At 60.1% G+C, this 20,417-nt stretch overlaps 1 protein-coding gene across 2 annotated transcripts; it reads left to right on the top strand.

Moving 5' to 3' along the window:
- Positions 1–2,082: 2,082 nt before the first annotated feature.
- Positions 2,083–19,419, top strand: IL2RB (interleukin 2 receptor subunit beta). Of its 2 annotated transcripts, none has more exons than XM_036301517.1 (10): positions 2,083–2,240; positions 4,889–5,009; positions 5,432–5,546; positions 6,290–6,368; positions 9,036–9,141; positions 10,470–10,618; positions 11,561–11,756; positions 12,297–12,393; positions 13,741–13,825; positions 17,084–19,419. In XM_036301517.1, the coding sequence occupies exons 2-10, from the start codon at positions 4,922–4,924 to the stop codon at positions 17,843–17,845; spliced, it is 1,677 nt and encodes a 558-aa protein (XP_036157410.1). In that variant the 5' UTR covers positions 2,083–2,240; positions 4,889–4,921; the 3' UTR covers positions 17,846–19,419. The 2 variants fall into 2 exon arrangements, with proteins under 2 accessions (XP_036157410.1, XP_036157409.1); XM_036301516.1 differs by having other exon boundaries at positions 12,294–12,393.
- Positions 19,420–20,417: the final 998 nt, after the last annotated feature.

Here is a 20,417-nt window from a genome sequence, read left to right as displayed (position 1 = left end):
GGCTGAATGAAGGAAAGGAGGAAAGAAGGAAAGGGACAGAGGAGGGGAAGAGCCTCAGGCAGCACACGTGGACAGGCCAGCCCCTCCCGTGGACACCCTGTTGGCAGGGGAGCTCGTTACACGCTGGGTTTATGATTTTTGGCTTCGCCTGGGGATGATTTTTTTTCTTTATTCGTGTTTTTAAGTTTCTGGGTTTTTTTAAATCCTCACCTGAGGATATTTTCCCATTAGTTTTTAGAGAGAGTGGAAGGGAGGGAGGAAGGGGAGAGAGAGAGAGAGAGAGAAACATCGATGTGAGAGGGACACCATCCATCGTTGCCTCCCACACATGCCCTGACCCGGGCCGGGGACTGAGCCTGCAACCCAGTACCTGCTCTTGACCAAGAATCAAGCCCGTGACCTTTCAGTCTGCGGGCCGACCCTCTAACCACTGAGCCAAATCGGCTAGGGCTGTTTGTAAGTTTTAACCGAATTCATGTACTTTGGGGCAGGAAATGCGTTATGCGGTATAAAAGGGTCTAGAGCGGCGGTTCTCAACCTGTGGGGTAGCAACCCCTTTGGGGGTTGAACGACCCTTTCACAGGGGTCGCCTAAGACCATCGGAAAACACCTATATAGTTACATATCGTTTTTGTGATTCATCACTATGCTTCAATTATGTTCAATTTGTAACAATGAAATTGGGGGTCACCACAACATGAGGAACTGTATTAAAGGGTCGCGCGCGGCATCAGGAAGGTTGAGAACCACTGGTCTAGAGTGGAAAACAGCCCTTCTACCCCGCCCTCACCTGGCTTTCTTCCCCAGGAGAACTGGGGTTCCTGGACTCCTGAGAAGCTTCCAGAAATACATGCTGGCCGGTTTTCTCATCTGTGTGGTGGCTGTGTTATCGCCCTCTCTGGCAGCCAGAAGGCCTTGCTGAGGGGCTGGGGGAGGACCTGGCCTGTTTTGCAGCCTGCTCCCGGAGGTCAGGCATTGCTAGCCCTCCGGACACACCCGCAGGACCTGTGAGCCCTTCCTTTCACCCAGGAGGGCAGGGCCGCTGAGCTCCCAGCAGCGTGAATCAGTCTCCCTGGCCACACTGCCCGAGGGAGTCGGGCCTCACTCTCTCCAGCTCTTTCATTCGCTTTCTTATGTCTGTGCAGACAGGTGTTCTGCTGGCCTGCCCTCCCGCCCCTCTTCTGCTCCCCTTAGTCCCTTCTTTGAAAGAGACATCTGCTTAGGAGCAGGCCATTACACTCAGGAGCAAGGGAGAGAGTAGAGCTGCCTCTTTACATGTATTTTTATTGTATTTATTAATTTGAGAGAGAGTGAGGGCCTCAGCGTGTTGTCCCAGCTATTTGTGCTTTCGTTGGTCGAGTCTTGTATGCGCCATGACTGGGGATCGAACCCGTAACCTTAGCAAATTGGGACGATGCTCCAACCAACTGAGCTGCCCAGCTGGCCGGGGCCTGAGCTGCCTCTTTAGGACACTGGACACAGCTTCCCAGGGTCCCTGGGCCTGTGACACCCCACAGAAGTCAACGCGCACTTTTCTAAAGAGGGGTCCATATCCCCCCCCAAAAAAATAGAGGGGGGAAAAAGGTTGAAGAACCATGACTTGAGAGGGAAAGGAAGGTTCTAGAATGTTCAATAAGTGGCCATCAAATGGTCCGCAAAGCCCCCCAACACAGGGACCTCTGGATGCTAACGTGGGTGAGGGGCCGGGAGGCCGAGTGGAAAGGGGGGTGTCCGAGAGATGGGCTTGATGAGAGTGCGAATTGCAGGGGACGCCTAAGGGACGTGTTTGTGTGCGGCCTGGGTGTTGGCGGGGGTGTGTGTGACCGGATGAGGGCGTCAAAGGCTTGAGGTGGGCTGTGTGGGATGGGGTGGGGGTGGTGGAGGCGGGGAAGCAGGGGCTCCTGTGTGTGGCACGGTGTGTGTCTATGCGCGAGGGTGCTGCCCGCCACAGCACCCCGCCTGCCAGCCCCGCCCCCGCGGAGGAGGAAGATCTTATCGCCTTAGGTGCTTCAGGAGTTTCAGGCTTTCTCAGCAGCCAGATCTCCCCCTCCCCCCGGCCCCCAGGCCTTGCCCCTCCAGCCTCTGGCAGGAAGTGGGCTGGCCCTGGGATTTCAGTCAGCTGCCCCCATCAGCCTGCTGTCTGAGTCGCCAGAGCCGGAGCCCGGCCCTGGGGAGATGGCTGTGGTCTCAGCCGCCGAGAGCAGCGGAGAGAGCTCGCCGCAGCCCCATGTCGCAGCCAGGTGAGGTGCCGCCTCGCCCTCACTCTGCCGGGGCGGTCCCCAGGTACCGGTAGCGCCCTTGGGGTCCCTGCCACCGACCGCGGGGGCTCGAAGGAAAGGTCACGGGGAAGGGGCTCATACTGGCAAAGCCCACCCTATAGAGTCCTGCTGAGGAGGCTTGTGGGGTGAGAGTCTGTCTGTGAAGTGGGGGTGCTGGGAGGTCTCGGGTTCGGGTCCGCATTGGTGCCTTACTTGGCTGTGTAACCGGCAGGTGGGTGGTGTCCCCAGGCAATGTTGGGGAGATGGGGCGGCCTGGAGGGCATGCTCTCTCTCTCCCTTCTCCCTGGGCTGAAGCCTCCTGCCCTTAACTGTGTGTGGAGTACGGTGGGGATGGGGCTGCTGGGGGACAGAGCCTTCCCTGGGGTGCCCTTCCTACCCCCACAACCAGGATCCCACGCCTCCTGGGGAGATGCCCCCCAGAGGGAAACAGCAAGGTGAGCCCCGTGTGTGTGTGTGTGTGTGTGTGTGTGTGTGTGTGTGTGTGGTGGGGCGCGGGGTCAGAGGGTACGAGGTCAATGGGATTCATCTCTGGCTACTGAGCTCCTGCTTCGCCCTCTCCCAGCCCCCATGGGCCCCCACATCCCACAGTCTCTGCCCCTTGGAGCCTCTACTGCCCCCGACTGGGTTCCATCCTGGGCAAGAGGCTTCTGACTTGTGCCTCCGTCTCCTCATCTGAGAAAAGGAGTCATAATCGTAGCGGCTCAGAGCGTTGCCACGAGGGTAAATGAGGTCATATCTGCAAAGTGCTCACGGCAGTGCCGGGCACAGAGGGGCTGAGTATTAGTCACCCTCCTCATCCTCTTCCTCATCCTCCTGTCGTCACTGCCATCATTATCAGCATCTTCTGACTTGAATCAGATGAGTTGGGCGGGGGTCAGCCCCTTGGGCAGCTCTGCGTCAGCCTTGGCATCTACCAGCAGGCGACCTGGCGCCCAACTCGCAGGGTGCTGGTGGCCCCATGAGTCAGTCTCGAGCCGGTGAAGGGCGCGGGCGGATGTGTGAGAACCTGGACAGAGCAGCCCGGGCTCAGCATTTGCCTCGTCCTCCCTGAGGCTGGGACTCTTCCTCGCTCTGTGACCTTGAGCAGGTTCTTGAGCTGAGTCTTGGTTTCCTCTTCTGCAGGAGGGCGCGGCCTCAGAGCCGGCTAGGAGCCCCCCGCAGACCCCCTGCCCTGGCGCCCACATTCTCCTGCCTGTCCTGTCTCTGTCCTTCCTCCCTGCCCTTTGCCCCCTGGGTATGCCGCTGCACCCTCCGGCGAGGGCGGGGGACTCCAGACCGTGCCTCTCCTCGGCCAGGCTTGTCCTGCTGGCACCGTGGTTGGGCACTGGCTTCCTGCACTCTCGCATGCCCTTGCCCCCCTCCTCTCACCTGGGGCTTTGTGCCAGGCCCTGTCCCGGGCACGGCTGCCTGCTGACACCCTCCAGGGGCTGACGGCGCCTGTGCCCCGGGTCATGATCTAGCGACTAAGGGGAACAGGGGGCTTGCCGGGAGAGCCCTTTGGCTGGGCTCTGCACCCTTTGGGGTCCCAATCCCGTGCCCTGTAATATGTGGGGGCTCCAAAGAAAGAAGCTACCAACCCCACCCTGGGGAGCTCACCCTTCAGGGGGGACGGCGGGCCGTGCAGGGAGGAGCCCATCGGTACCTCTCTGAGCTCCTTCCCGCATCAGGCCAGATGCCGGCAGCTGGTCTGTGCGGCCCCGTGCAGGGGGGCTGTCGGCCTTACCTCTGGGACCAGGGTCTGGGACAGGGGCTGGGCAGGGTGGAATGGCGTGAGAGAACGGGCCTGCGGATGGGGTGCGGGGATTGGATCCCAGCTCGGCCCCTTCTGTGCACGTGACCTTGGACGGGTTAATGACGTGGGGCCTTGGCTTCCTCATCTGTGTAAGGGGGTGATACAAGCGCCCCCCAAGCCCCTGGCGGCTCAGAGATGAGATGAGCCCGTGTACCAAGCCCCTGGCGAGCACGCGTGCTCAGCACACACGGGGATTGTCATGAGGTGACGGTATGAGTTATTGATCTTCTGAACTGGCTCAGTGGGTGGGAGGATAGACTCGGGGCAGTTACAGGAGGGGCCCTGCCTGGGCTCGGGGCAGCCCGCCCTCACTCGGGCCCACGTCTGCCCCTTATCAGCCGGGGGCCTTGGGTGACTTCACGTCTCTGTGCCTCGGCTTCCTCATCTGAAAACAGGGATAACAGGAGTATTTCCGATGCTCTTGTTGCTGCATTTAAAGTTTCAGCAGAGCCCGGCACGTCGGAACGCCTCGACGAGTGGTGTCCGTGTGGTTAAGGGGGCAGCCGGGGAGGGAGGGGGTGGGCTCTAACCCCAGCTGTGCTGGCCTCCCTGGTGGACGTGAGCACACCTTTCCCTTTCCTGGGCCTCAGTTTCCCCATTTTGAACAAGGGCTGGGCTTCCTCAGAAGCCCTTTCAGCAATGACGACCCCTTTCAGGGTCCCTCACTCTGACAGGATACGCATGTGTCGGGCAGAGGGAACTGCAGGCACAAAGGCCGTGAGGCTGGACCGGGTGGCATGGTGGCGAGCGGACCCGCACACCCTGCGTGGGGCAGGGTGGGTGCTCACGGCGCTCTCTCCCCTCTTCCTCCCTCCAGGGCTCCCTTCCCCAGCCCCCGCCTGTGGATGTGATGGCGGCTCCTGCTCTGTCCTGGTGTCTGCCCCTCCTCGCCTTCCTCCTGCCCCCGGCCATCCCTTGGGCATCCACCGCGGTGAATGGTGAGGATCCTGGCATCTGGACAGCGGTGCTCTCCTTTCGGAAGGAGGCCAAGGCCCTTCTAGACGGCGGGCCCTACTTCTTGGCAGAAGGACCGCCATCAAGGGCAAGAGAAGGGAGAAGGAAGGCAGGAGCCATGGGGCCACCTTCCCCCTTCCCTCTCTGTCCTGCCCCCACTGCGCCCACATGCCTCTCCAAGCCACAGCAAGACACTGGCATCTCATCCATGTCCCGCCTCACCTTGCAGCCTCCGGGCTCAGTTTTGTCCTCTCTGAAATGGGCCACTAACCCCTTCTCTGCCCTCCAGCGTTGTTTAGCTTCTCATCTGGTAGCCTGAGGGCCCGGAGCGGGGATGGTGGGTGGACCCTGAGGGCAGGGCAGCGGGGCCCCTGCAGCCAGCACTCACACCTCCTCTTGCTGGCAGACACTTCCACGCTCACCTGCTTCTACAACTCGAGGGCCAACATCTCCTGTGTCTGGAGCCGGGATGGGGACCTGCAGGCCACATCCTGCCACGTCCACGCCCAGCCTGACAGTCGGTGAGTGGGGTCGCTGGCCAACCCGCAGACTCCCAGGACGGCGGGATCTTACAATCACTGACGCTTACACTCCGGAATCCTCACTGTCAGACTCCCAAATATCTGCGCCTTGAGAACCTTGGACGAATGGGCCCCACAGACTCTTGCTACCACAGGAGTCTGGGAAATTCAGGAGTCTGATATTTAGACTCCTGGAACCTGGGTGGGAGGGGGGGGGGTCCAGGCTGGTGATGAGCTGGACAGGGTAGACTCGGACTTCTATCCTGAGGCTGGACTTGACTTTGGAGGAGAGGGGGAAGGAGAGGGGGCTCCCCAAGCTTCGGGAGGAACCGGGGGTTTGGGGAGAGCCCTATGGCAGCTGTGGGGACGGGACTTGGGAGTGGTGGGGAGCTTGGGGGGGAGCTGTGAAGGGATTGCAGGGTGCACACCGCCTGCTGACAGCAGCAGAGGCCCCTGTGGGTGGGGTCCGTGAGGCTGCCAAGGCCCCGCCAGGCCCCAGGGGAAGACTGCAGGGCTTCGGTGCGGACGCCAGGTGTCCCGGACAGGCTGATCTAGATCATGCTGGCTGCTGTGGGCCGGCCGCAGCGGTGCTCATGGGGGGAGGGAGAGCAGATGCAGGAATTGGCACCCTGTGAGGTTGGCATAGAGCACCCGCGCAGACCAGCCTGGCTGCATGGGGGCCACCCCCCGGGCTGGCGCCAGGGCCCCTCCCTTTCTTCTAAGCAGCTCCTTTGCCTTGAAAGGCCCTGGAACAAATCCTGTGAGCTGCTCCCAGCAGGCCCGGCATCCTGGTCCTGCAACCTGATCCTGGGATCCCCGGATGTGAGTATCTGTCGCTGAGGGACAGGACCAGGGGGAGGGTGGGTGCCAAGGGGTGTCCTTCCCGCTGTCTTCCCCGTGCTGGCGGGTCCTCTGCACTCCCGCACTCCTCCTCAAGTGGGGGGAGCACCTCAGAAATGGTGATACACACACCTGGCTCTTCCCGATGTCTCCCCCATTGCAGGGGGGTGTGGGGTCAGGAGTATGGGTTCCGGAGCCAGACGATCTGGACTCCGGCCCTGGCTCTGCTGTACACCAGCTGGGGGACATCGGGTGGCTGCCACGTCCCAGTTTCCCCTTCCGTAAAACGGGAATGATCATGGGAATGACAGGGCTGACCTGAGCGTAAAGCACTTGGAACGCCGAGTAGAGCACGCTCTTGATCGTCCGTGGATCCTGAGCGAGTGGCAGAGCTGGGGTTGCACCCAGGCCTGTCAGACCCCAGCCCGGACCTCTCACCGTGGCACTAGGCTGCCTCTGGAAGGGTACGCATCAAATAATTGCCTGGCAAAGCCTCCTTGGCAGTGGCGGGCACCAGGGACACCCAGACCACATTTCCCAACCACCGCCAAGGCATATGCACTCCCGGGGGCAGGAGAGGGCGGAGACGGGCTTGCAGTGTAGCGGATAAAGGCGCGGCTCTGGACCCAGACTGCTGGGCCTGTCTCCACAAGCTCTGCCGGTGGCCTGGCCTCAGGTCCTGCCCCCCCCCCCCCCCCCCCCCCCCCGCTGTGTGACTTTCCGAACTGTGTGGCCTCAGGCAAGTCCCTAGGCCTCTCTGCGCTTCAGTCTCCTCAGCTGCAGGACGAGGATAGTAACAGTGCCTGTCTCCTGGATGCTGAGAAAATCAAATGAGACAACACACGCAAATGCTTAGGAGAGTGCCTGCCACAGACTGAGTACTCAGAATGCATGATTGGCATCTCCACAACAACAACAATAACCTATATATATAAAAGCCTAATATGCTAAGTGTCTGGCTGATTGGTCGACCTTTTATTCGGTTGACCGCTCGACCAGTTGCTATGATGTGCACTGATCACCAGGGGGCAGATGCTCTGACCAGTAGGTTAGCTTGCTGCTGGGGTCCACCAACTGGGGAGTGGGCGAGACGGGCTGGACACACCCTGGAGCCCTCCCACAGTCCCTCCACCTGGAGGCGAATCTCCTGCAGTCTCTCCCCTGCCCGGCTAGCCCCGGTCAGCCCCGATTGCCCGGATTGGGACTGGGTGAGAAGGGCCAGACATGCCCTGGAGCCAACCTCCCATGGTCCTTCCCCGGCCTCTAAAATATTTCTCCTAATTAATTTCCTTTCAATGTGCACAAATTCATGCACTGGGCCTCTAGTAGTAATCCTATATAATAAAAGCCCAGCGACCCAATGGCGGAACAGCCAGAATGACCGGTTGACCAGTCACTATGACGCACACTGACCACCAGGGTGCAGATGCTCAACACAGGAGCTGCCCCCTGGTGGCCAGTGCGCTACCACAGTGGGAGCGCCGCTCAGCTGACAGGGATGAGCGGCTGCTCTCGCACCAGGAGCAGCCGCTCAGGGGCAATCCCCGCAGGCCACCCCTCCGCCCCCCATGCATGAATCCTGTGCACCGGGCTTCTAGTATAATGCTAATGCTAATGTTATCTGGGACAATCTGGCCCCCATAGAAGCTGGAAGAAGGCTAGGGCAGAGGGAGGAGTTCCCAGCTCTGGGAACTCTGATGATCAGGTTCAAGGTTTGCTCATAGTGGCCCTGAGCAGGTCAGAGGGACTGTGCCTGGGTCCTGGGCCTAAACCCAGCCCCCCGGGCCCCAGAGCGCAGGCCCTAAGGGTGCCTGCAGCCGGCTCCCTTCTGCAGGGCTGCGGGGCTGCCCCCGCACAGGGAGGGAGGAGGCCGCCATCGCTGCTCACTCGGCAGCCCTCAGTCAGGCGCGGCGGGCCAGGGCTCGGCCTGTGCGGCTGTGGACACAGAGCCTGGGTTTGAGTCTGGGTTCCCTGGCGGACCAGACCAGACCAGACCAGACCAGACCCGACGTGTGACATTGGGAAGTCCCGTAACCTACCTGAGCCTCAGTTTCTCACCTGCAGGAGGGGGTGGATGCCTGAGAATGGGCCAGAGAAGTGGCTAATGCACCTGAGCAGCGCCTGCCCACCCGTGCTTAATGCCTGGCCATTTCCTTCCAGAAAAGTCAGGGCGAGGGTGGGAGGAGCCGGGGGAGGGGAGACTTTCACACTCAAAGCCCTGCACCTTCCTGGGGACCCATCCTGCTTGCCCACCTCTGGTGACCTGAACTCCCTCCCTCCCAAGGCAGCTCCTTCGCTTTAGAGCAGGGGTTGACACACCACTGTGGCCCCTGGGCCACAACCGGCCCGCTGTCTGTTTTTGGAAATAAAGTTTTATTGGCACATAGCCATACCCATTCTCTTACATGTTGTGTATGAGAGTTGAGTAGTTATAACAGAGTCCATATGACCTGCCGAGCCCAAAGTACTCACTACCTGACCCTTGAGAGAAGGTTTGCCGACCTCGACCGTAGACAGTGCGTGTGTGGGGTGGGGCTCCACCTGCATTGCCGTCTTGGTCTCCCCTCCTGCTCCCCTCCATGCCCTCATCCTGATGGCCTCCCCCCACGCCAGCTGCCCCAGCAACACCTCTGCCCCCTTGCCTTGCAGTCCCAGAAACTGACCGCAGCAGACGTCGTCAGCATGAGGGTGATGTGCCTGGAGGGGGAGCGGTGGAGGAGGGTGACGACCCAGGACTTCAAGCCCTTTGACAACCGTGAGTCAGGAGTCCAGGGGCCGGTGGGGGTGGGCCCCTCCTTCCCTGTCTTCTCTCTGGGATCTCACTGTTCCAGTCTCTCTATTAACTTCCACACCCACATCCGACAAGTTCACTGCCCGCTGCCCCGGGATGAAGTCCCAGCTCCTTACCCCGGCACTCAAGGCCACTGGGGAATCGCCTGGCTTCCCCTCCAGCACCCTTCTCTGTGGATAGGCCACACCCATCCCTGCCTCTGAGCCCTTGCATGTGCTGGTCACAGAGTCTGGAAGGCTCTTCCCACCTGGAAAATTCCCACTCACCCTTCAAGGCTCAGTGAGAAGTCACCTCCTCCTGAAGGCCTTCCCAGACTTGCCCAGCCCTTTGTACCTCCCCTTTCAGGGTGTTTATATCCTGGGTCACCACTGTCTGACTATGGGTCTGTCTCCCCACTCAGCTGTGAGCTCCCTGAGGGCAGAGCTATCCCATCCCCGTCTGCAGTCTGAGTACTCAGCACAGGTCCAATCTGGGTGGTGCTCCGGGAAGTGTTTGTTGAATGACTGAGTGCCTGGCCCCACCCCCAGCCCTTCCTGCCTCCCTCCAGACCTTGCAGGCCATCTCCAGGGAAGAGGTGAGCAGAGGGAGAGATCCAGGCAGCATTCTAAATGCAGCCCTGCCGTGGCTGAGTGTGGTCTGACTGGCAGGTCCTTTAACATGTTTGGCTCAGTTTCCTCATCTGTAAAATGGGGACAGTTTCCTGCCGCACATGGTCATTGTAAGGAGTCTATGAGTCAAGACTCAAACTGCTTGGCACACGCTCAATAAACATTCGCTTATTGTTGTTCGTGGAGTTCTACAAAGTCTCAGAATTATAGAACTTAAATCAATTTAACTTCAGAATCATAAAATCTTATAATCATAGCAGATTAACAAGATAATTAAATTACATGAATGAGATGATCCATTTAAACCGCTTAGATCATTTCTGAGTGCAGAGAAAGGCTGCCCTGATTCATCCATTCAGAGGACAATTAAGCGCCTACTGTGTGCCAGGTAAAGTTCCAGGCACCAAAGACACATGAGAGAACAAGCCCCTGCCCTCAGCAGGCTCACAGCCTGGTAAGGGAGACAGAAAATGAAGAACCCAAAATAGGGATTTCATATGTCAGGTGGCGATAGTGCTCGGAAGAAAATGAAGCAGGTGAGGGGGGTAGAGAGGCGGGTGGCACCCCAGGAGGGAGGAACAGCAGGTGCAGAGGTGGAGGGGGGAGCACGTGTCGGCTTTACCATCTCAGCGTCATGATCCAGCATCCCCCAAGCCGGCTCTCCCCTCCTCCCTCCCCCTCCAGTTCGCCTGATGGCCCCTGACTCCCTCCAAGTCACCCAGGAGGGGAGCCACACATGCAACATAACCTGGACCGTCCCCCAGTCCTCCCACTACATTGAAAGACACCTGGAGTTTGAGGTCCGGACAAGGTCCCTGGACCACAGTTGGGAGGTGAGTACAGGGCCCAGCCCGACCTGCCCTGATTCCTATGCTGTTCACCTTGTCCCTCCTCCATCTCCGCAAAAGCGTGGCAGCCCCTGCTGTTCCTCTGTACTGCCTGCTCCGGCCCTTCCTCCCTCCCTCCCTCCCTGTGACCCCGACAACCCAGGGCCCCAGCGGGTGGCAGATTCCAGGCTGCACTAGGGAGGATTTACAAGCCAAGAGGCAGGCGCCTTCCCTCTGTGAGGTGTCAGAGGCCCTGGGACGCCACCTCTCCGCTCTTCAAATCCACAGGGGTCTGTGCTCATTCACTCACTCACTCCTTTATTCACTCACTCAGTCACTCAGCAAACATCTCCTGAATGCCTACTATGTGTTGGATGCTGGGGAGAGAGTGGGGGCCAGACTGGCAAGCTTCCCGCTCTCAGGAAACTCACATGTATGTGTGTGTGTGTGGGGGGGGGGGGGAGTGGGGAGGCAGGCAAACACGGAAACAGGAGACTGTGGAATATTGGTAAAAATTATCAAGAAAATGACATGCAATAACACTTCTAAGAGGGCCTGGGACCAGGAGAGGCTGCTCTGAGATCTGAGGGTCCAGAGGAGCTGACCCTGCAGAGACCTGGGGAGGGTTTTCCAAACAGAGGAAGCAGCCGCTGCAAAGGCAAACACTGCCTGGGGAGGAGTGGGGGTGGGTGGGGGTGGGGAGGAGGGGCCGGGGAAAACCAAAAAGAGGATGCAGAGGTGGGAGAGGTCTGTGGGTTTAGGATGACCCCAGCAACTGGGTAGTCAGGGAGTCTTTGAGGAGGATGGGGTGGGAGTGGAGGAGGGAGGGTGGCGGGGGGAGAAAGGAAGGCTTTCTCTGCTTTGCTCCGCCTCCTGGTCAGCCCTGCCACGGGAGGGGGGGTGGACAGTGGGGGCCCCTTTGTGCTGACCGTCCTGACTCTGCCCCAGGAGGCCTCCCTGCTGACCCTTAAGCAGAACCAGCAATGGATCTTCCTGGAGACACTCGCTCCAGACACCGCCTATGAGCTTCAGGTGCGGGTCAGGGCCCAGCGAGGCAGCCTCCTGACCTGGAGCCCCTGGAGCCAGCCCCTGGCCTTCAGGACGCGGCCCGAAGACCAGCTCCTGGCCGGGAGGAGGCCTGCCGGTACGATGGAGTTGGACAGGAAGGGGTGTGGGTCTTGGACGGATGTTGAGGGAGGCCTGGGGCTGAGGCTACAAAGCTCAGCTGCCATCATTAGCTCACTTGATGTGACCCTGCAGTGTGAGCAGCGGGGGCATAATTGTGCCCATTTTACAGATGGGAACAGGGACTCAGGGAGGGCACGGGGTTGCTCAGAGCCCTGTGAGTTAGTGGGGAGGCCAGAGAGGCTCTTTTTGCTTTTTCCATCCTGAAACCTCAGGCTCCTGGTGTTTTCCAGGCTTGGGGTGGGCTGCTTTCACCTCTCAGCCTCAGTTTCCTCATCTGTAAAGTGGGTACTGTGACACCGAGGCAGGGCTGCTGTGATGAAGGCACACGGTGCCCATTGTGGGCCTGGCTGGGCAGCCGGAGGCTGTGAAGGCCCAGGGGGCAGACATTGGCCTGTCCCTCAGCACAAGTTGAGGGTGGGGAGATGCGGGAGTGATCTGGGTGAGTTGGGGCACTTCTCTAATCCCTCTCCCTGCTTCCCCTCCCGCCCGCCAGCAGCCTCTTCACTGGGCCACATCCTCGTGGGCCTCTGCGGTGCCTTGGGCTTCATCATCGTAGTCTACCTGCTGGTCAACTGCCAGTACCTCGGGCCATGGTAAGAGCGCTGGCTTCCCCGTCTGTCCTGCGTGCTCCTGTGTGACACCCGCCCCCCCACCTGCCGCCCCCTTGCTAGGTCACACTCTGGGCTGAGCCCCTGCTCAGATGCCCCAGAGCTCCCTCTGCCTTGCCAGGAGTCTGCACTACCGAACACCAGGCCTTTCCCTGTGGTCCATCCCCAAAGACAGAACCAGCCTGATGGGAATTGGGGGGCAGGGAGAGTCCCCAGGGGGCGGGGAGGGGGACGGCCCCGAGCAATACTCTCAGGAGTCATACGTGTGTGTGTGTGTGTGTGTGTGTGCACGCCAGCTCTTGTGTGTGTAGGTCCTCATGGCTCTGTCTGGGTCTGGGCATTCATTCATTTATTCCTTCATTTACTGAGTCCAGCTCAGGGCCGGGCAGGGCGCTGAGAGCTGAGACACAAGGGCTAGCCACGTGCACGCGGTCCCATCTTCCTGGAAGGAAGGCAGAAACCTGTCAGGCACGCACACACATGTATAACGGCACCCTGTGGTGAGGATGGGAAGGAAGGTACTGGAAGCAGGAATGTCAGCTGGGAGGGGACACTTCCCTGAGGAAGCGATGACTCCCTTGAAATCTGAAGGAAGAGCCAAGGGGGTGGGGACGGGCAATGGGGAGAGGAGAGCAAACAGCATGTGCAAAGGCCCTGGGTGGGGAGGAGGCAGGAACGTTTCAGAAACAGGGCGCAGAGAGGCAGTTGCCACCAGAGACCAGAAAGGGTGGGGGAGAGGGCTGGGCATGTGGGCAGCAGCCGGGCTCTCTGGGGTCTCGAGGCTGTGGCATCCACTTCCACACAGATGCCTGCAGACACAGGGCACTCAGACTGGAATTCGGCCCACACTCACCTCTCCCCACACCAGGCGGCCCTGGGCAAGGCACAACCCGGGCCACCAGCCCCGACAGCCCCGACGAGGAGGCCCCCGATCTGGCCTCTGGCCTGACCCCCTCCTCCTGGCCCACTCCGCTCCGGCCACCTGTGGCCTTGACGGTTCTGGCTCTGTTTCCCCCCCGCCTCCTCCTCTCCCGGGCCCGCTGCTCTCGGCCTCCACAGTGTGCAGGGATGTGTTTGCAGGGTCGTGTTGCCGCACTTGGTTTGTTTTTGTCTCGTTAGAATCTCAGCTCCTGGAGAGCAGGGACCTTCTCTGTCGGCCAGGCGTGTGTCCCCGCACCCAGCACCACGCCCCTTACTGGACATGCGATCGACATTGACTGAATGAACGATTGCATGTAGAGTGGCTCGGGGCTCTGCCCTCAGAGCTGCGGGCTGATGGCAGGACAGGGGGCCCCTTCCCTTCTCACCTTCCCCCCCTTCTCCCCTGTTCAGGTTCAAGAAGGTTCTGAAGTGTCACATCCCAGACCCCTCAGAGTTCTTTTCCCAGCTGAGCTCAGAGCACGGAGGAGATTTCCAGGTAGGAGTTCGGAGGTAGCGGGCAGAAGCGGGCAGCTGACGTGTGCCAGCCAACGCGTGGGCAGTGGTGCCCAAGGGCGGGGAGGTGTTTCTCACGCGGAATGGCACCTCCTGTTGGAGCCAGACTGCCTGGTTCTAATCCTGGCTCCACCACTTCCTGGCTGTGTGACCCTGGGCAAGTGATAGAACATCCCTGTGCCTCAGTTTCCCCATCTGTAAAATGGGGAGGAATATAGTGTTACTGTGTGTACGGCCCTGAGAGCATTGCCTGGCCCACAGCTAGACTTACTGTCACCAGCCTGTTGACTGAGCAGGTCTTGGCAAGCAGAGCGTGGGTTGGAATTCAGTCCCACCCCACCACACCCCAAACCAGATGCCCTTGGGCAGTGTAAACCTGAACCCCCATCCATGGCAGCCCTGACCAGGAGGCCCACCACCTGCATCTGTCCTAACGCCCTCCTGGTTCACTCTGCTCTGTGGGTACAAGTTCTCCCCGCACCACGGAGCGCACGCCTGCTCTGTGCAGATAACACGCCCTCTGCGCCGCAAAGAGTCCCTGGGTGGGCTCCCTGGCTTCTCACAGATGCTCACAAGTCCTGCAGTCACCTCTAGCCACAAAACAGATTCATCTGGAAAGTGCTGGCCCACAGAGTCATACTCTGAACTCCATTCAAAGTTGTGGTCTCCCCCCCTCCCTCCCCCAGTCCACACCCACTTCAGGAAGGAAGCTTCAGGGGGGAGGGGGAGGGGGTGGGCTGCTTCTACCACCCTACCCACCCCCTACTTCAGGCACCCTAGGTTGGGGGGAGGGGCTGAGGTGGGGGTGGAGGGAGGTCATCAGGGGCTGGAAAGCCATCCCGGACCAGCTATCATGAGCTGGCCTTGGAGTGCTCTCTCAGGCTGGTCCGGGCCCCTTCCGGAATTCTTTGGAAAAGTCCCGAGGACTGGGATAGCTTACCTACAGTTCTCTCAGTGTGGGGGAATGCAGCAACTGGAAATTCCTCCTTTAGTCCTAAAGGTAGTGAGCTCCCCATCAGCAAAGGTATGCCAGCAAGCCTTGTCTCTGTAGCAAAATATGGCTGAAGGGATTCCTACATTGGGCCTGCTTGGAGGCTGGACTCGGTGCACGCTCAGTCCTCCTCCAGCTTGAAGTCTCCCTGATTCAATGGCCTAGGCATTTTGAGGTAAAGTGGGGTCACTCCTAGAGAGCTGCAAACCCCTCCATGCCCCCGTGAGACCACCCCCAGTTACAGTGCCTGCCCCAGGCCTAGTGTGTGGAGGAGGCCCTGGGGACGCACAATGTGGCTGGGGGTCGGGAGGCCAAGAGGGACCCCACCCTCTGTCCGCGAGTGGGGGGCCTGCCCCTCTTTCTCTCTATCGCAGGACCCCCAGCTGCAAGGCCACAGGCCCACTGCCCTGCCCAGACACGGGACCTGGGCGTGCATGTGTGTGTGTGCATGGGCATGAAGGAGGACGGGGTTCCCCTGTGTCCCCCCTAATGCGCTTCGGGGCATTGTGGATGGAGACCCCGGCCCAGGAAGTGGCTGACCACACGCACCTCTGAGGGGCCCCGGGAGCCTGGCACGCCAGCCCTGGCCACGGCCTGGCCTCTCCCGGCTGCCTCTGTGCACCCAGCCCAACCTGCGCCCTTTCCCACTCTCCTCGTTGGCTACCCTTCCTGGCCACCCTCAGTTGGCCCTAATGTCTCTCTCTCTTACATCTTCCTCCGTAACACAAACTCCTGGCTTGGGGGAGGGGGTAGATTTTGTAGAGTGGTGTGTGTGTGTGTGTATGTGTGTGTGTGCGTGTGTGAAGTGTGTATATGTGTGCGTGAAGTGTGTATGTGTGTGCCTATGTGTGCGAAGTATGTGTGTGTGAAGTGTGTATGTGTGTGCATGCGTGTGAGTGTATGAAGTGTGGATGTGTGTATATGTGTGTGTGAAGTGTGGATGTGTGTATATGTGCGCGTGTGTGAAGTGTGTATGTGCTTTGTGCATGTATGTGCGTGTGCGTGTGTGCATGTAGTATGTGTGTGTGCGTGTCTGTATAACAGCCCACTTAGCTCCAGAAACTTGCTTTTGGGAGGGAGAAGCAGGACATTTCTCTCCTGGTCCATTACTTCATCTGAAATATATTGCTTGTCCCCACCCCCTGCCCCGGGCCGTGTGCTGGGGGCACAGGCGTGCAGGGAGGGGCCTATCAGGCCTGGGCTCTGGGACCATGGCCCACCTGGAGGGTCCCAGGACAGAGCTGCCGGTTCTCAAATGCACCTGGGGCCCCCCTCACACCACCCTGAGGGGCCCCCTGCCCCCCACTGTGTAGTGTGATTGTACCCTGCGCCCGCTGTTTCCACCTTCATTTTCCTTTTTTAAAAAATATTTTTTATTGGTTTCAGAGAGCAAGGGAGAGGGAGAGAGAGATAGAAACATCAATGATGAGAAAAAATCATTGACTGGCTGCTTCCTGCACACCCCGCCCTGGGGGTCAAGCCTGCAACCCAGGCATATGGCCTGACTGGGAATTGAACTGTGACCTCCTGGTTCTCAGGTCCACCCTCAGCCACTGAGCTAGGCCGGCCAGGCCCCGCCTTCATTTCCTTACCTGACAGCTCCCTGCAGGTCCCCAGTGAGGCAGCAGGGAAGACTCAGCAAACTGCTGTGTAATTGGGGCTCCGAGAGGCAGGCAGGGGCCTGCCCAGGTCACACAGCTGGTGAGAGCCGGGGCTGGACCAGTCTCCCTGCACCTGGCCAGGGCTCTGGACTCTGCAGCAGCTGAGAAGTGCTCTGCCGGGCACGCTCCTCTCTGCGGAGGTGGGGCAGGTGGGAGGCCCGGGCGCTGGGAGGGGAAGCAAACTGGGGGACGATTAGCCCCGCACCAGAGAGACTCCCTGTGTGATCAGAGCCAGGCGAGTCTGTATGGTGAACAGGATGTGCTCTTGGGCCCCTTCTGCCTCAGCATTGGCTGGTCGATTCACACTCACGCTAGTCCCCACCCGACGCTGATGCTCCACCCTTCGCTGTGTCCTCGGTACCTAGGTGCCGCTAGGCTTATTGTAGGTGCTCAGTAAGCAGTCACTCATGGAGCCAGCACTGCCCCGGGCGCCTGCAGGGAGCCAGGAAGGCCTGACGGGCTGGGGAGCAAGCCAGTGGGCAGGCAGGTGGGGTAGGGGGCAGCCCAGAAGGGCTTCCCCGAGGGGCAGCCTTGGCTGGCTTGTGGGAGGAGGCATCCCACTCACCCCCTCTGGTCTGTCTCCTGGCAGAAGTGGCTCTCCTCGCCCTTCCCCTCGTCCTCCTTCAGCCCCAGCGGCCCGGCCCCCGAGATCTCCCCGCTGGAGGTGCTGGACAGGGACGCCAAGGCCACACAGCTGCTCCTGCTGCGGCAGGACAAGGGGCCCTCGCCCCCTCTTGAGACCAGCGGCCACTCACTGACCAGCTGCTTCACCAACCAAGGCTACTTCTTCTTCCACCTGCCGGACGCGCTGGAGATTGAGGCCTGCCAGGTGTACTTCACCTATGACCCCTGCGCCGAGGAGCTGGACGAGGATGGGCCCGGAGCACCCGAGGGGTCTCTCCTCCCATCCCTGCCGCTTCCGCCAGGGGAGGATGATGCCTACTGCACCTTCCCCCCCAGGGATGACCTGCTGCTCTTCTCCCCCAGTCTCCTCAGTGGCCCGAGCACCCCAAACACTGCCCTGGGGGGCACTGGGGCTGGTGAAGAGAGGCTGCCGCCCTCCCTGCAGGAGGGAGTCCCCAAAGACTGGGCCCCCCAGCCCCTGGGCCCTCCCACCCCAGGAGCCACCAGCCTGGTGGGTTTCCAGTCGCCCCAGGAGAATGCGCTGGGAGAAGCAGGAGAGGAGAGCCCTGGCTCTGGCCCTGGCCCTGGGGAGGGGTCCGGCCTTCCCTGTGCCAGCCCTCCTGGGCAATGCCAGGTCAGGGCCCCCACATCCTGTCTGCCCCTGAACACTGATGTATACCTGTCCCTCCAAGAGCTCCAGGACCAGGACCCGGCCTACTTGGTGTAGACAGACGGCTGGGGCGCACCAGGCCCCGTGGGGACTCTCTGTCTTCAAGGCTTGTCCACTGCTGAGCTCCTCAGTATCCAGCTGCCCCTTGGACGCCTTCGCTCAGATAGCCCCGACCAGGCCCTGCACACTCAGCCTTCAGTTCCAAACCTCAGCTGCTGCTCCCTGATCCTACTCACTGTCCCAGCCAGGAACTGCAGGGGACACTGGCTCCCCCATCGGTCACGGGGTGCCCTGGACTTTACCTCTGAGACATCGCTCCTCCCCAGCCGACAGCTGCTCCTCAAGGCGAGTGCTCCTGTGTCTGGGGGTCTGCACGACCTCCTTTCGGGGCTTCCTGCCCCGTCTCAACCCATCTCACCCCCTTTCACTCACCCTCCACGGGGCAGCCAGAGCGCTCCCTCCAAAGCACAAACAAGGCCATGCCGTCCCTGGGACCCCTCTGTCCTCAGCCCATATCCGGGCCTGGCCCTGGCCCTCCAGCATCACGTTGGTCGTTCCCTTCTGGAAGCCTCTCAGCAGTCCTCCTGAGCCTCGGAGCTCCCTCATGCCCCCGCACCTTTGCACGTGCCATTCTCTGTGCCTGGGGTGCCCTCTCCTATCTCATCGAAGTGACAGACTCCTCTTACCCTTCAAGCGTGGGTTCAGCTTCCCCGGAGGGAAACGCCGCCTCCCTTCACGAGCCTTGAGATTCGGCGCTGGCGTTGTCAGGGTCTCAGGGCAGCTGGCTAAAGAGGCCTTGCCATCTCCCATTGGGATCGCTGTGACCTCAGAAAGCTTGGCTACTGCAGCTTTAAGGCTGTGGCCCAAGTATGGACAGAAATCCCCCAGTGACGTGGACACCGGCTGGGTCCTTCCACAGAGCCATAAGGCAGGCTGCTGGAAAGAGACCCCTCCTGGTGGCAGTAGCCCACTCCTGGGTCCCGCCTCCTCCGCCCTCCGCTGCAGGGCTCTCTTCCGCAGCCCAGGGGCTGGCACACCTCCAAAAGGGCCGCTCCATTCATTGCACTTGACTCGGTGTACTTGGCACCCCACCGTGTTCTCCGGATGAATGGATGAACTGTCAGGTATCACTTTGCCTGGGCTTCCTGCACCCAGCTGCCTTCTCGCAGGGGGTGCCATCCACCTCACACCCTGGGCACCTGACCCTTCTGAGGTCAGGACTCAGAGAGGCGAAGCCCCCTGCCCACTGGGTCCAGCATGCCCGCTCCAGGACTGCCCATCCCCTCCCGTGGCAGTCCTCCCCCTTCTACCTTCTTCTCAGGGCTCCCCACCACACCTTCACTTCCTCTCCCTCTGTCCCTGGTGTTAGGTGGGAGGGACCCCAGGGTCCGGTGCTGCCACTGCAAGGCAGATGGTGACGAGATAATGGACCCTCCCTGGAATCCACAAGGAGCCCCACACAGACACGAACTCCTTCCTGAAAACTGTGGCGACCCCCTCATGCCCCCGCCCTCATTAAACACTTGAATAAAAAGAAATTCCCCTTCCCTGTTGGCGCGAATCCACTGGCAATGCCTTTGGGGTTCGTGGGTCGCCCAGGGACGCAGATTAAACCTTTCTTCCTTCCTCCTCCCCCCTCTCCCCCCTCCCTTCCTCCTCACTTCTTCCTTCCTTCCGTCCTGTCCTTCCTTCCTTCCTTCCTCTTCCTTCCTTCCTTCCTTCCTCCTTCTCCGCCATGCCTCTCCTTCCCTCCTCCTTCCCTTCCTCCCCTCCCCTCCCTCTTCTTCCTCCATCCTTCCTTCCTCCTTCCTCCTTCCTCCTTCCTTCCTTCTTCCTTTCTTCTTCCTTCCTTCCTTCCTCTCCTCTTTTCCTCTTCTTCCTCTTCTTCTCCTTCCTTCCCTCCTCCTTCTCCTCCTCCCCTCCTCCCTCCCCCCTCCCCTCCCTCCCTCCCCCCTCCCTCCCTCCTCCCTCCCTCCCTCCCTTTCTTTCTTTCTTTCTTTCTTTCTTTCTTTCTTTCTTTCTTTCTTTCTTTCTTTCTTTCTTTCTTTCTTGTTGACTCGACTCTCTCTGTTTCCTGCACACTAGCCTAACACCAGGCGCCAATCACATCTGTGATGTTTGTCACAACCTTCTTCCTTGACTTGGAGTCTTGCAAAGGCATGGACCTTGTTCTTTACAAGAGCAGGGAGAGCGGAGTGCCTGTATTTATAGGTTCTGCTACAAGCTGATTTGACATTTGACACAAGCCCACCCCTTGGGCGACTGGCAACATGATGTACTTTAGGACAGAAGCTCTGTCCAATCATAGAGGCCGGACCTGCGCTGACCGATCAGATTTCTCTCAGCCTTGGGCATTTGAACTCAGGGAGGGAGGGAGGCTCCTGGAACAAGGCACAGGGAGAGAAAGCACTGGAAAAGGCCGGAGAGGAGACGAGCCCGCTCCTGACACAAAGATGCCCGCTGCTGAGGCGCTACGGGCCTCACTCAGGATTCCTGTTTCCTGTGCGCCCAAAATAAACCCCTTTCCTGAAGTCGCCTGAGTCTTGAATTCTTACCATGGAACAGCTCAATTACCCTGCCGTCTCCTTCCCACCTCCTGCGTGGGACACCCTGGGTGCTGGGCGTCAGA

The sequence above is a fragment of the Myotis myotis genome, unplaced genomic scaffold, assembly GCF_014108235.1.
Source record: "Myotis myotis isolate mMyoMyo1 unplaced genomic scaffold, mMyoMyo1.p scaffold_m19_p_3, whole genome shotgun sequence".
Taxonomy (NCBI): domain Eukaryota; kingdom Metazoa; phylum Chordata; class Mammalia; order Chiroptera; family Vespertilionidae; genus Myotis; species Myotis myotis.
Note: the sequence above shows the minus strand (reverse complement) of the source record. Positions and strands in the feature narration are given on the sequence as shown.

Excerpts from the sequence above, each read along its gene's own strand:
- IL2RB (XM_036301516.1), top strand. The coding sequence starts at position 4,922 with ATGGCGGCTCCTGCTCTGTCCTGGTGTCTGCCCCTCCTCGCCTTCCTC. Across the intron at positions 5,010-5,431 it reads GGCATCCACCGCGGTGAATG|ACACTTCCACGCTCACCTGC; the intron begins GTGAGGATCCTG and ends TCTTGCTGGCAG. Across the intron at positions 13,826-17,083 it reads AGCACGGAGGAGATTTCCAG|AAGTGGCTCTCCTCGCCCTT; the intron begins GTAGGAGTTCGG and ends GTCTCCTGGCAG.